The following is a 15,176-nucleotide window of genomic DNA, read 5'->3' on the forward strand; positions in this document are numbered from 1 at the left end:
TCTAATATTAAGGGGAGTGTGTTTTTTGTTCAATCTTTAGTGAATCTTTGACCCAAGGCAGAGTTAGAGCAGTGGGAGAGGCTCTTCTGGAAGGGCTTGGGGCACTGAGCCTTGGGTGCCCACGACACGGCCATGACCTCCTGCCAGTAGGACTGTGCCCAAATGACTTTTCCACTGGTGGTTTAAGATGGCCTCACTCACACACCACAGCACTGACGTGGCTGCTGCATCCTCTCTGAACCTGAGTTCCATGGAATCTTCACACATAGACCGCCACTTCTTTTCATTTCCTCTGGCCTCATTCTTCTTGTCCCTGATACCCAGTGACATCCTGTGAGCCCAGGGTCATGGGGAGCTGGGGAGCAGGTGAGACTCGCCAGACCAAAGGCTGATATGATGCCAGGGAGGGAGGGGGTTTTGGAAATTATTTCCAAGGTCCACACATTGGCCCATTCAATGGTTCTCACTGTGAAACTTCTGAACCCTGGGCAACTTCCTACCCTCTGTGCAACGCTACCATCCACAGGGTGTCAGAGGTGTCAGTTCTCTGTAGGACTCACTGATGCTCTTTACATACACTCACGCTGATCCGCTCTTCTCCTTCCCTGTTTTGTTCATGACTGTTTCATGTCTGAGCAAAACAAAGAATTTCTCATGAGGCCCCAGCGGCACCTCTTTCTACTTGGATCATTTACGATTGTTTTATTAGAAGGGCTTCCCATCCGTCTTGAGACAAATGGTTTATCTCTTTTCTTTGATGTTTTGCTTGAGTTCTGTCTCATAAAGTCTTGTTTTTAAATTTTTGCTTATTGTCGGCTATGCTGGGTCTTCGGTGTTGTGCAGGTTTTTCTCTAGTTGAGGCAAACGGGGGCTACTCTCTAGTTTAGGTGTGCAGGCTTCTCATTGCTATGGCTTCTCTCGTTACTTCAGTAGTTGCTGCACGGCTTAGCTGCCCCTTAGTGTGTGGAATCTTCCCTGATCAGGGACTGAACACTTGACTCTTGTGTGGGCAGGCAGATTCTTTACCACTGAGCCACTAAGGAAGCCTCCATCTCATAAAATCTTAGTGATACATACTCAGCCATACTTACTTTTCATTAAAATAAATCAGGCTCACTTAGTAATTACTCATCTTCCGCATGGCCCAGCTACAGTCTGGTTCCAGTTCTGCATCCTCTTCTCTGTACTACTTTCTCATATAATTTAAAACCCATCTTCACCAATTTCTGTTCTTCAGGTATATTACCATCTTCTCTAGAAGTTTCATCTCTGAGTTTTACCCCATGCTCTGAAGCTTCCTTTTAAAAGCTTCTTGATCCTTGAGATCCACTAAACACTGTCTAACCTCATCTGTCCCCCTTCTTGGTCTTGTTTGACTTCCTACCTGCAGTTGCCCAGCTCTGACCAGCTCTGATCTTCTTCTCAGCCCCTGGCCAACCTACTGGAAATTCTTTCTGGGGCCACAGGAAACACAACAGAGACTTGAGGAGGGGAATTCCTGCTTCTGCGAGTCAGCAGGCAAAGTGGAAGGGAAATTCCTTAATCAGAACATGAAACTCAGAATCAGAAAAATGTAGATGGATCCTCAGGTCTCTCATGAGCTGTACGATATGGAGTAAAACACAGACTTCAGAACCTCAGTTTCTCATCTGTAAAATGGAAGCGTAGTCTGTGCAAACCCAGTCAGAGAATCCTTAGAATAATCATATGAAATACGCAGAGAAAAAACTTAGCAGTCTACATGCATTGTTGTTAATGGCTAAGTCATGTCCAACTCTGTTATGAGCCCATGGACTGTAGCCTGCCAGGCTCCTCTGTCCATGGGATTTTCCAGGCAAGAACACTGGAGTGGGTTGCCATTGCCTTCCCCAGGGGATCTTCCTGACCCAGAGATCATACCCGCTTCTACTGCATTAGTAGGTTGATTATTTACCACTCAGCTACCAGGGAAGTCTCTACATGGGTAATCAGATCAGATCAGTCGCTCAGTTGTGTCTGACTCTTTGCGACCCCATGAATCACAGCACGCCAGGCCTCCCTGTCCATCACCAACTCCCGGAGTTCACTCAGACTCACGTCCATCGAATCAGTGATGCCATCCAGCCATCTCATCCTCTGTCGTCCCCTTCTCCTCTTGCCCCCGATCCCTCCCAGCATCAGAGTCTTTTCCAATGAGTCAACTCTTCGCATGAGGTGGCCAAAGTACTGGAATTTCAGCTTTAGCATCATGGGTAATAGATTATCATTATTTTGTTACTTTTGTTTTTTAAATCTCTTTTCCCTTGACTGCAGTGGTGAGAAATATACCATTGGAGTACTTGTTGGTACACTCTTAGTGGGGAGTTGGAAGGCCAAGTGCTATGTGAAGGTTAGAGAATTAATGATTACAAGACTAATGATAAACTTATCACCCATCATTCAGTAAATATTACAGTGTCCCTAAAGATACAAACACAGAATTTTTTTCACAATTTGAGGGTATGATTTCTGCAATATCCTTATGTCTGACTGACCTTCTCTGGTTCAGATTTGTGAGGTTTGGCTATAGCAGCACTTCATCTGAATAGTAACTCTCTGGTTACGTTCTTTAATTTTCTTCTCTCTTGCATTAGAATGGAAAACTTCTCTCTGAAAAGAGGAGCAACCCAATTGAAGTGGATGAAGTTTATTACTATCACCAGGGCACGTACGTGTGTGATTACACTCAGACAGATAATTCAAGTTCATGGACAGTAAGAGCTGTTGTTCATGTGAAAACCATTGGTAAGTGAGATTTTTTGGTTTCAATATTTGATATTTCAAGTCCAATTATCCAATTAAAGTTATCTTCTTTGGCTTAGTGATGTTTTTCCCTTTGGGGGGTGAGGGGAAGAAGATAGTCATAGACTATAGTCATGAAAAGCCTGGAATATTGGTAAACATCAATTTTCCATTAACCCAGCTTCCATCCTCTAAGGAAGGCCTTTTTGTGGATCATATTCAGGTGTCACATTTGGTTTTTTTACGCACTGATTCTTTGTTTTGTGATACTATATATATATATATATATATATATATATATATATTGGACTTTCCTGGCAGTTCACTAGTTAAGACTTTGCCTTCCAAGGCAGGGGATGTGAGTTCAATCCCTGGTCAGAGAGTCAAGATCCCACATGCCTGCTGGCCCAAAAACCAAAACATAAAACAGAGGCAATATTGTAACAAGTTCAATAAAGACTTTTGAAATGATCCACCTCAAAAAAAAAATCCTAATTAAAAAATGAAAGATTCATGCACAGAAACAAAAAAGATTAAGTATTTCACACATGAGTGGTAATACATTTAAAAATAATACTAAAGGTTTCACATCCAGAGATAAGCGCCCCTCATGTGCCGGTCACCAGCTTCAACAGTGGCTTTTCCATCCCACTGTTTCTTTACTGAAACAAAACGCTATAGACAGAGCTTGAGGTCTGGGTCCCCAGCCCTTCCCACTTCCTCTCTTTGCAGTTGTAGCCCACTGTTTCCATCTACATGTTTATGCTTTTGCTACGTATGTATATTTCCATTAATAAAGTAGGATATTGTTTTATGTTATAAAATGAGATTTGTGTTATAAACACATGGGATTGTTCTTAAGCATTATTTTGCTGAATTATACCCCCATGAGCAATGTACAGATTCCTATTTGTCCCAAATATTAATAATATTTGGTGGTTTCAGGCTTTCTATTTATTTTATTTTTTGAATTATGAAAGTATGATAATATGTTTATAAGAAACTTAGAAAATCCAGAACAAAGTTACATATAGTTCTACTATATACTACAATTACGTTTTTAAGTAGATAGATTTTTAGTTGGAGTTTGAATATAAAACTCTCAAAAATTAATAGAATGAATATACAGAGAAGCAGAAGGATATAGTAGACCTGAAAAGCACTGTGAACCAATTCAACATAATTAAGATTTATACAATTTTCACACAACAGCAGAATATACATTCTATTCAAGTTTCCATAGACTATAAGCCAGGAGACATTGGGACATATCCAAGGACATAAAACAAGGTGCAAAAATTTCATGGTCTAAAGGTATTGAAATCATACAGAGTGTGCTCTCTTATCACTGTGGAATCATGTTAGAAATCAATATCAAAAGATATTTGAAAGTAACCCACGTAGTTTCAACTGCAACGTGACACTTAGCAACAGAGATCTTTGACTTGGCCATTGAAAGCCTCAGTAAAGTCAGAAGAGGTTTCAGACTTTCTGATTTGTCTCAGCTGGACTCTCTTTTTCCATTCCGATTTACGTTTCTCTGACGACTATCAAAGTTGAATACCCCGTCACTCGTTTCTTGGCCCATTGGGCTTATTCTTCTGTGACTTGTCTATTTTCACCCCAGGCTTTCCGTTGGGTCATTCTCATGCGATTTACAAATATCAGCATGGATAAACTATATGATATAATTTAAGTATGGCTGATCTCAAAACATAACCACTCAGAATGGTTGACTTAGCTCTGAGTAAATCCATTAATTACTTTTACTTCCTCTTCTTTCATTACGAGATACAAACCACATGAGGCACCCCGAGACCTGTCTCCTTCCTGGCCCTCGCACTCGCCACCACTGCCGACGTCAGAGATTTACATTTATAAGAGGTTGTTCCTTGGGTGAGGGCTTAGAAGGCAAATAGCCCACATGGAGCACTGGCTGCTCCTCCAAGTGCAGTTGCTCTTTCACTCAGGCGTGATAACTTGCTCCATCAAACTTTCAGTGGCAGGATTTGCTTTTCTCTCTCCCAGAGGATACCTTGAAACATCCATCGCATCTTTTCATGCCTTCTCTGTCATCATGTCTGTCTTCCTCACTTACTCGTTCATCCTCTCACGTATTCATTCTCACACAAGTATTGTAGAACATCTAATACATTTCAGGCACTGGGCTTGATGCTAAAGATGTAAGAGTGAGCATCTGGACATTTCTCTGACCTCCCAGAACTTTCTATCTTGTGGGACAAACCGGGAGGATTCAGGCTTCTACGGTTCAGTAGGATGAATAGAGAGAAAGGGAAGCAGTGAAGCATGAGGGAGGCCCATCAAACCCACACCTGGGTACCGAGGCCAGCGGAAAAGTGAGGGGCAAAGACAAATCTTGCCCACTGAAGATGGGCAAGATGCTATTCCAGCCAGAGTGAGCAGCACAGCTAATGTGCGAGAGATGAGAGAGAGCATGGTGCATTCAGGGCGCAGAAGAAAGTGAGTTGAGGGTATCTGGAAGCAGAACTGACTCCACACTGTTCTAGTAAGTCTGGACTTTGTTCAAGGAACAACCGGGAGCTGTTGAGGGTTCTATGAAGGAGAGTGTCATGAATAGATCTGGTTTTGACATAGATCTCTCTGCTTATTGTGCAGAAAATGTGTTTGGGGGAGCAACAGTGGAGGCAGGAAGAAGAATTAGGAGGCTACTATCAGGCAAGCAGGCAACTGCTGATGGCGGCCTGAACTAGGAGGGATGGAGGGATAGAGAGAAGTAAATGAACTCCAGAAATATTTAAGGAGTTACACGTAAAGGGGCTTGGGAATCAGGAGTGAGGAAGAGGGAAAAGGAGGAGTCCAGGACGAGAGCCAGGTTTTAAGTTGGGCAAGGAGGTGGACTTTCTGTAATACACTGAGAGAAGATGAGATAGAATGGGGAGGAACGGGGTGAGCTGGGATGGGATGGAACAGAAGTGGAAGGGCAGGTTGTGGTATAGGGGGCTGGTAGAGGGAACAGGCGAGAAGCAACAGGTTTGAATTATGCTCTTGAAAGATGTCTCTTGTCACTTTTGAGGGGAGGGGCTGTGCTGGGTCTTCATTTCGGTGTGTGGGCTTCTCTAGTTTCAGTGCATGGGCTTCTCTAGATGTGGCTTGGGCTTAGCTGCCCCATGGCATGTGGGGTCTTAGTTCCCCAGCTAGGGTTGGAACCTTGTCCCCTGCATTGGAAGGTGGATTCTTTACCACTGGACCACCAGGGAAGTCCTCTCTGGTCACTGTTTGAGCAGACCTAGCAGAGGTGATTAGAAATGGCTTTATATATACGTAAAAAACATGTGGATGGAGTTTAAGTGCAAGATGAAAGAGGAAACTCAAAGACGGTTTACTTTTCTGGCATGATGAGTTGGCAAACCGTGGTACCATGCCATGAGACAGACGAACAAGAAGTGAGTATGAGGAGGAAATTCAGTGTTAGCCTTGAAAGGACTTTCAGTCACCAAGTCACCGTGACAAGTGGGTGTTTGGGTAAACCAGACTGGGATGTAAGAGCTGGAGCTGTCAATGTGAGAATGGTTGGCATACAGTCCAGGGAGACGGGGTCAGGCTGGGAGTGAGGACAGAGAGGAGAGAGCCAGAGCATCCAGCGCTGGGGGGTGTGGGGGACGAGGAGCGTCCTCACAGGAGTTGAAGCAGGGGTGCGAGGACAGAGGAAAACTGCCCGGTAACTCAGAGATAAGGTGTTGCAAGAAGGAGGGGGTGAGGCTTGGCCTCATGTGGTGAGACCCGGGAACAGATCACTGGCTCTGGGAAGAGAAGGGTCATTATTTGCATCAGCAAGTGGGTATCAGTGGAAGGGCAGGAGGGAGCAGTTACACAAGTGAAACTGATGATGCAGGAGAGAGAACCTTTCAAGGGCAGAGACGTCTCATGGGGAAGGCACCTGGAGCTGCCCCACATGGAGAGCAGGTGCAATGAAGACCACCCGGAGAGAACTGCGGAGTGATATTCACCAGAGGCAGAGCGGGAGGAAGAGCCCACAGCGCTTAGTGCAGTGAGCAGAGACTGGGAGGACAGGCCAGCTTCGGGGCCCGGAAATGTGCTGCCCAAGGAGGAGAGGAGAGCGTGCCCGGCAGCAGCCAAGGCTGCTTGCTGTTGTTTAGTCGCTCAGTCATGTATGACTTTTGTGACCCCACGCAGGGTCCCACCAGGCTCCTCTGTCCATGGGATTTCCCAGGCAAGAACACTAGAGTGGGTTGCCATTTGCTTCTCTGACCTAGCTACTAAGAGGGAAAGCAAGTTAAAAACTCAGCTGTGCCCAGCAGATTTTTGTGCAAGGAGGTCATGGAGGTCACTGGCAACTTTGGCCAAAGGGCTTTCAGTGGAGAGATGGGAGCAGAAATCAGATGTGTGGGAGGGGAGGGGGAGGAAATGAACACACAGTGCTCCTTGCAGAACTCAGCGGGGAAGGAAGGAGAAGGGGTGGGGATGTGAGTTGAAGGGTGTTTTTCCTCCGTTTTAAGATGGAGAGACTGGGGAATTCCCTGGAGGTCCAATGATTAGGGCTCTGAGCTCTCACTGCTGAGGTTGCAGGTTCAATCCCTGGTCAGGGAACTAAGATTCCTACAAGCCACTGCGGGGAGTGGCAAAAAAAAAAAAAAAAAGATGGAAAGACTGAGCAAGGATAAATGCTGATGGGAAGAGAGAGAGAAAGTCAAAGATACAAGAAGTAGGTGGTGTAATTGAAGGAAGGAGGTCCCTGAGAAGTGGGAGAAGAATAGGAGGTGCCCAGAGTAGAAGAGGTGGATTTTCCTATCTTAGGAGATGAGGCATCTTCAGGAGGGAGTTTGACAGTGGAGGCACATTTGAAAGTTTGTGACAGAAAGTTGAGGGATAAATGATTCATGAAGGGCTGAACTCACCTTTATTTTGAAATAAATCGTAAATTTGAGGATGGAGGAAGAGGTGAACTCCAATCTGGCTGACCTGTGCATTTCCTCAGGTGGGTTCTCCTTCCTGTTCCATTTCTCCAGATGGACCAAAAACCAATCTTGGAGGGTAAAGATGAGGGTTCAAGTCTGTGGTCAGCAAGCAGGCTGGCCTGGAAGAAAATGTACCTGGACAGATATGGACTTATCAAGGACTCCTGTTTTGCCAAAACCTGCAATCTGATGTCACAGTCATTTCTGGAAGCATGATTTTCACATGCAAACTTGAATTTCTAGTCTTATGGATTATGAATAAAATCTGGAAAAGTTCCCCCAAATTAGATCAAAGTGTGACCCTGCAGACCAGGCCTTCATATTTCCAATGCAAATAATGATTTCTATTTTTATCTTTTAGTGAAGAACACTAATCTCAAACCAGATATTCTGGATCCCATCAAGGACACCTTGGAAGTAGAACTTGGTAAGATGGGTGGGGTCATCACCCCTGAATGACCTTGTGCTTCTGGGAGCAGGTCTAAGTGTGGTTCAAGGAAGAGCATCAGGATTTCAAGTCAAACAGAACCGGAGGTGAATCTCGACTCGGCCACTGACAAGTTCTGTGACCTTATACAGTTGCTAAATCTCTTGAAGCCATGGTTTGTAAAAGTGACCTCACAAAATTGCATTGAGAAATAAGGGTGACTTGAATGTCAACCATGGTTAGTAGATTTTTAAAAAAGATTCTTCTGTACTCCACATAAATTGGAACATAGATTGGTTAGGTCCATTGATTATAAATTTAACCATTTACCAACTTAGGCAGCACTAAGTATGTATGAACACAGAGTTTGGTTTGGCCTTTAAGATAACCACAAGAGAATACTACAATCCCTGTTTAAATAAGTTGTATTCCAAAGTAGTGTCTTCTTTGGGGTGGAGGGGGAAGCAATGTCTAGTGGTTCCCTTTGATTTTGTCAGCTTCAATAATATCTGCATCTTCCCATATGGGCAAGTAAGAACTGCTGTCTTCAAAACCAAGTGCTGATTGTGCCAGTAAAATAAATGCTACTTTAAGTGCTAATAAAGTATTTATCCTTGTAGAAAGAAAAAAAGTAATACTATCGTAAAAGACCACTGTGTAGCAGTTTCTTTTAGGTGCTAATTATAGCTCCCCTGATGGCTCAGGGATAAAGAACCCAGGAACCAAAGCAGGAGACACTGGTTTGATCCCTGGGTCAGGAAGATCCCCTGGAGGGCAAAATGGCAACTCACTCCAGTATTCTTGCCTGGGAAATCCCACAGAGGAGCTTGGTGGGCTACAGACAAGACTTGGTGACTAAACAAGAAGATAATATTATCTCATTATAGAAACGTCAAAATAGATATGGTAAATTACCACTAGGTGGCGGTAGCGGTATATCCTGATAATGAACTAGAGCTACTGGGCTGGCTAAACGGCTCATTGGGTTTCCCCTGTAAGACCTCATGGAAAAACCCAAATGAAGTTTTTGGCCAACCCAATAGTACAGGCAACATCACAAGAATTAAAGGAAGGAGGAAAGAAGGAAGGAAAGCATTAATTAATATAAAAATAGCCAAGTTACCTATGTGCTGTGCTAAGTAGCCTCAGTCGTGTCTGACTCTTTGCGACCCTGTGGACGGTAGGCTCCTCTGTCCATGGGGTTCCCCAGGCAGGAAGACTGGAGTGGGTGGTCATGCCCTCCTCCAGGGGATCTTCCTGACCCAGGGCTTGGACCTGAGTGTCTCATGTCTCCGGCATTGGCAGGAGGGTTGTTTATGGTACCAGTGAATGTTAAAGTTATTACTGTAGGAAAAGCATTATCAAGGTGAGTTTTCAAATGAAGTCCCTAAACTTTATATGGTTAAAATACTGAATTTCTGGATAACCCTTCCCCAGAAAATGGGTAGAAAGAGGGCAGTATAGTTACGTACACACCCATCCACAGAGCACAATTCAAAATAGAGCTGAATATCCAGATAATCACAAAAACCTCAGGATTTTCATTTAGCATGCAAGTGCTTCTGGCCACCTGATACGAAGGGCCGACTCATTGGAAAAGACCCTGATGCTGGGAAAGATTGAGGGCAGGAGGAGAAGAGGGTGACAGAGGATGAGATGGCTGGATAGCATCACCAACTCAATGGACATGAGTTTGAGCAAACTCTGGGAGATGGTGAAGGACAGGGAAGCCTGGCAGGCTGCAGCCCATGGGGTCACAAAGAGTCGGACAACAACAAGAAATGCAAATACTGCCTATAAAATATTCTTCAGCAACACCCTTGTAACTGCTTGAGCAGCAGCGTTGGAAGACAGGGCTAGTCACTGAAACTGCTCATTTTCCTGGTGTTTATCCTGAAACCACATCAGAACTCTTAGTGTATGACCATGCCAGTCTTCATTTGGGTAAATATAGCCACAGGTTTGAGATCTATTCCTGGTTTTACACGTTTCTCAATGGCTATGTCCGGCAGGCCTGCTCTACCTGTGAACCTGACCGCCTCAGGGGACAGTTTCCAGGTGGCGTCTTCCTCCTTCACAGGGCACATCATTCTCACCAGCGGCCTTCCTGTTTTCTGTGGCCCCTTCCTTTTCAGGAAAGCCTTTAATGCTTAACTGCACGGCACGATTTGGCTTCGAAATAAACTTTAATCCTGTGATAAAATGGTACATCAGAGATTCTGACCAGGAGTGGGAAATCAAAACACCCAAGGGAAGAAGGTAAGAAGGAAATGAGCCAACTTATTCTTTGCAACTCCCACGAAAGGCTTTTACCTTTAAAAAACCCCTCAAATGTCCACCCAGAGCTGCACGCACACACCCACGGTTGATGGTGTGGCCACTAGTGCCAGCTAGTGGAGCAAGCAAAAGCGTAGACGTGCAAAGTGTGAGTTAATTTTAAACTTGGGGGCCAAAGGCAGTTTTGTATGGGCTTCCCTGGTGGCTCAGAAGTAAAGAATCTGCCTGCCAAGACAAGAGATGTGGGTTCCATCCCTGAGTTGGGAAGGAGTAGGAAATGGCACCCTCCTTCAGTATTGTTGCCTGGGAAATCCCATAGACAGAGGATCCTGGCGGGATACAGTAAAAGAGGGTCATAGAACTAAATATTTCAGTTATTTTATTACTTTTTAATCTATTTCTTATTTTTGGCCTTGTGACTTGTGGGATCTTACTCCCCTGACCAGGGATTGGACCCAGGAACCTGGCAATGAAAGCCCAGAATCTTAACCACTAGACTATCGGAAGTTCTCCCCTATCTCCTTTTTTTTTTTTTTTTCCCTGTACTTTTTTTTTTTTTGGCTGCGCTGTGCAGCATGTGGGATCTTAGTTCCCTGACCAGGGATCAAACCTGCATTCCTTGCATTAGAAATGCAGTCTTAACCACTGGAAGTCCCTCAAGTCCCTTTTTAAAAATTACTTAAAAATTTTTTATTTTTAAAAAATTGTATCAGCTGTTTCAAAGTTCTGTTTGTAGAACAGTTTGCTGTGGCTGCTTTGCCCACCATGCTAACAAGCAGACACTGACCCAGGCTACTTGAATAGACTCGGTGTGTCCAACAGACTGGAGAAGACTCTGCACCCGTGCCAGACTCTCCCATCCCCCCGTGGGGTCCTCCTTTCACAGTGGGGTGAGTCAGGGTCTGAACTCTGTAGTCCTTAATGGTCCGAGTGTATCCAGAGGAAAAGGCACAGGAATAAGCAGTCTGACCAAAATTATGAGGCATGAGGAATAGTTGACACAATCCGACCTGGAAAATGAGACCCAGAGATGGGATAGCTATTTTTTTCTTATTTTTTTCTTATTTTTTTATGCACGTCCACAGCAGCTTTATTTACAATGCTGTTGTTGTTATTGTTTAGTTGCTCAGTCGTGTTGGACTCTTTGTGACCCCATGGACAGTAGCCCATCAGGCTCCTCTGTCCATGGGATTCCCCAGAAAAGAATATTGGAGTGGGTTGCCATTTCCTTCTCCACGGGATCTTCCTAATCCACGGACGGAACTTGCGGCTCCTGCATCTGCAGGCAGATTCTTTACTGCTAAGCCACCAGGAAGTCCTTCAGTAGAAGTTAGACATTTATAAATTGCAGTATCTCTTCTTAAGGGGAATTTGTCATGAAAGAAAGATCGGATGAGGCCCACAAGCAATTATCAGTTCAGTTCAGTTCAGTTGCTCAGTATGTCTGACTCTTTGTGATCCTATGGACTGCAGCACGCCAGGCTTCCCTGTCCATCACCAACTCCCAGAGCTTGCTCAGACTCATGTCCATCAAGTTGGTGATGCCATCCAACCATCTCATCTTCTGTTGTCCCCTTGTCCTCCTGCCTTCAATCTTTCCCAGCATCAGGGTCTTTTCCAATGAGTCACTTCGTCGCATCAGGTGGCCAGTGTTTGAGCTTCAGCATCAGTCCTTCCAATGAAAATTCAGGACTGATTTCCTTTAGGAGTGACTGATTTGATCTCCTTGCAGTCCAAGGGGCTCTAAAAAGTCTTCTCCAACAACCAATTATATTCTAGTATAAGTGCTTAGTATGATGCTTAGCAAACTCCATCATTTTTAAAAAGTGGCTCATCCCTGAGTATCCTCCATCCTTCCAGCATCTCCTTGTACTATCTGACAGCTCTTCTGAAAGCCAAACAGTTTGTCTGCTTATACAAGTTCCAAAAACTGTTTAATGCATGTCAATCTGTGTTACCCAAGTGGTGTGGTATTTTGCCTCTTTTCCTAGTGTTAAATCCACCTTAAAGGATGAAGTCATAGAACGTGTTGTCCTCTTGGAAAAAGTTACTCAGAGTGATCTTCACAGGAAGTTCATTTGCTTTGCCCAGAACTCCATTGGGAACACTACTCAGTCCATCCAGCTAAAAAAGAAGACAGGAGGTGAGCCTGAAGGGGGATGCAGAATGCACACAACTGCTTTTACCTAGGAGGAGAGGAACTTCCCTAAAAAGTAGTCATGGTGATGATAGCCACAAACGTGCACTAGATGCCAAGCTAAGCATGCACTTTGCTTGTGTTGATTCACTCAATACCTTCACCAAGGCCACACAGCTGTAAGTTTCACATCAGTGACCGAGAGCTGGTCCTCTTACTAATATTCTGCATACAGGGGCTGTGCTGGAGAAACCTATCATTTGTTCACTCACTCCTTAGTTCATTCACTCATTCATTCTTTCTGTAAAGACCTACAGAACATGCCCTACATGACAGGCATCACGCTGGGACCTAGCCCTCTTTCTTATTGTCCTCCCCTGGCTTCCAAATCCGGAGCATGTGATGGTCTGGACTTGGCGAGTGGAGGAGAGAAAGAAGGGAGATGGAGAAAAACGCTCAGTTTAGGAGTTACATGTATATATCACAGATTGTGGCTGGAGAGGAAATTCCTGATAAGGAATGGCTTTCAAATTTCTTTAAGAAGTTCAGAGTTGAAGGTGATATCATTTACTCACCAATGAATAGAGATGAGAGAACAAGCACGTTTGGAATGCTTGTGGGGCTTAACTAGGACACACGTAATGCCCGGCGCCTGGTGGATGCTCTGTAGAGGTGTGGGTTGAAGGTGCCAGGTGTTAGGTACTTTAGAGGTGAGAAAGCAAGATGGAAGTAGCCCTGGGCTCCAGGAAGTTTAGATTTTAGTAGATTTGATAACATATGAAAGTAAATTACAATAAATGAGAAGGAAGCTTATCAGGGAAAAGTAAATAAAAGTAGTTTTTGTCAGCTTCCCCAGTCACCCCAATCAGGAACTGGCCATTATCCTGGGTTCTCTTGAGTTTATTTTATGACAATTCCTTCAAGATGTGATCTAAGACATGTCTGGAATCAAGAGAAATGTTTTCAATGGCAGTGATTCTGGTAAATCACCTCTGGCAGAGGTGCCGGGCAGGCGCTGCTTGAGTGTGGGTGTGTGGGAGGGCGCTCTGCCTCTGTGACTGCTCAGCTCACACCCGCGCGTCTCTGTCCCCAGTGGTATTCCTCTACATCCTCCTGGGCGCAGTCATGGGCCTGGCAGGCGTGCTGACCGCGGGCGCACTGCTCTACATGTACTGGATTGAAATAGTGCTGGTCTACCGAACCTACTGGAGCAAGGACAAGACGCTCGGGGGTAAGACGGCCCACCTCGCCTCTGCTGTTTCCCCTCTGAATGGACCTAGAGGGAGAGAGTTTGGGACACGCACGTTCCCTGAGGGGCAAAGTCATAACCCCCAGATTCTGAGGTCCTTCTGCTGGTCTGGTGGCTTTACACCTGGGAGGGTTGGGCCCCCGGGGGAGAAATGATCTCTTCTCATTCCAGTTACTAGGAATCTTGCCAATGATGCTATTGTAGGACATATTGGACTTAAAAATGACTCTCCACTCAACATCCTAAAGCAAGATGGTGGATGACTTAACATCTCCATGCCTCCTTCGTTCTCTCTTCTGTGAAGTAGGGTTGTAATCACAATGAATGCCATGTGGGCTCGTTGAATGGACACACTGAGGGTTAGAATGGCATGTAGCACAACATAAGCACACAGGACGTGTCCGTGCCAGGCTTGCCAGGTGGCACTATTGGTAAAGAATCTGCCTGCCAGTGAGGATTGGCAGAATCCAACCCCCTGGGTCGGGAAGATCCCCTGGAGAAGGGAATGGCAACCCACTGCAGTATTCTTGCCTGGGAAATCCCATGGACAGAGGAGCCTGGTGGGCTACAGTCCACAGGGTCGCAAACAGGTAGACACGGCTGAGTGATCGAGCACGCACCCAGAGCTGCTCTACAACGCTGTGTTAGTTTCTGCTGTACAGCAAAGTGAGTCAGCTATATGTATACATGTATCCCCTCTCTCCAATAATACTATTTGAGAGGCATTATGCAAAGGGCTGGAAAATGAGCCAGTTGTGTCCAATTTCAGAGTCCAGAGGCTAACTTTTGAGATGTTCTAAAGTTTCCATTCGGAGAAGACAATGGCACTGCACTCCAGTCTCTTGCCTGGAAAATCCTGTGGACGGAGGAGCCTGGTAGGCTGCAGTCCATGGGGTCGCTAGAGTCGGACACGACTGAGTGACTTCACTTTCACTTTTCACTTTCACGCATTGGAGAAAGAAATGGCAACCCACTCCAGTGTTCTTGCCTGGAGAAACCCAGGGACGGGGAAGCCTGGTGGGCTGCCGTCTATGGGGTCGCACAGAGTTGGATACGACTGAAGCGACTTAGCAGCAGTAGCAGTAGCAAAGTTTCCATTTAGTTCTTCAGCACACCTTACAATCTATGTGTATTTATAATAGTTGAGTCAACAACGGCATTTGTTGTTATTGTTATTTGGTCGCTAAGTCCTGTCTGACTCTGTGTCCTCGTGCACTGTAGCCCACCAGGCTCCTCTGTCCATGGAATTCTCCAGGCAAGAATACTGGAGTGGGTTGCCATTCCCTTCTCCAGGGGATCTTCCCCATCTAGGGATTGAACCCACCTCTCCTGAATCGGCAGGCAAATTCTTTGCTGCTGGGAAGCCCC

At 45.2% G+C, this 15,176-nt stretch overlaps 1 protein-coding gene across 1 annotated transcript in view; it reads left to right on the forward strand.

Moving 5' to 3' along the window:
* IL18RAP (interleukin 18 receptor accessory protein) overlaps window positions 1-15,176 on the forward strand; it is a 30,468-nt gene that overhangs the window by 12,499 nt on the left and 2,793 nt on the right. Inside the window, exons 5-9 of the mRNA XM_010809839.3 lie at window positions 2,613-2,763; window positions 8,080-8,145; window positions 10,281-10,404; window positions 12,414-12,565; window positions 13,653-13,790. Of these exons, the coding sequence (XP_010808141.2) occupies window positions 2,613-2,763; window positions 8,080-8,145; window positions 10,281-10,404; window positions 12,414-12,565; window positions 13,653-13,790 (631 nt within the window). The remainder of the gene's footprint in view (window positions 1-2,612; window positions 2,764-8,079; window positions 8,146-10,280; window positions 10,405-12,413; window positions 12,566-13,652; window positions 13,791-15,176) is intronic.

This window comes from Bos taurus, chromosome 11 (genome assembly GCF_002263795.3).
Source record: "Bos taurus isolate L1 Dominette 01449 registration number 42190680 breed Hereford chromosome 11, ARS-UCD2.0, whole genome shotgun sequence".
Lineage (NCBI taxonomy): Eukaryota > Metazoa > Chordata > Mammalia > Artiodactyla > Bovidae > Bos > Bos taurus.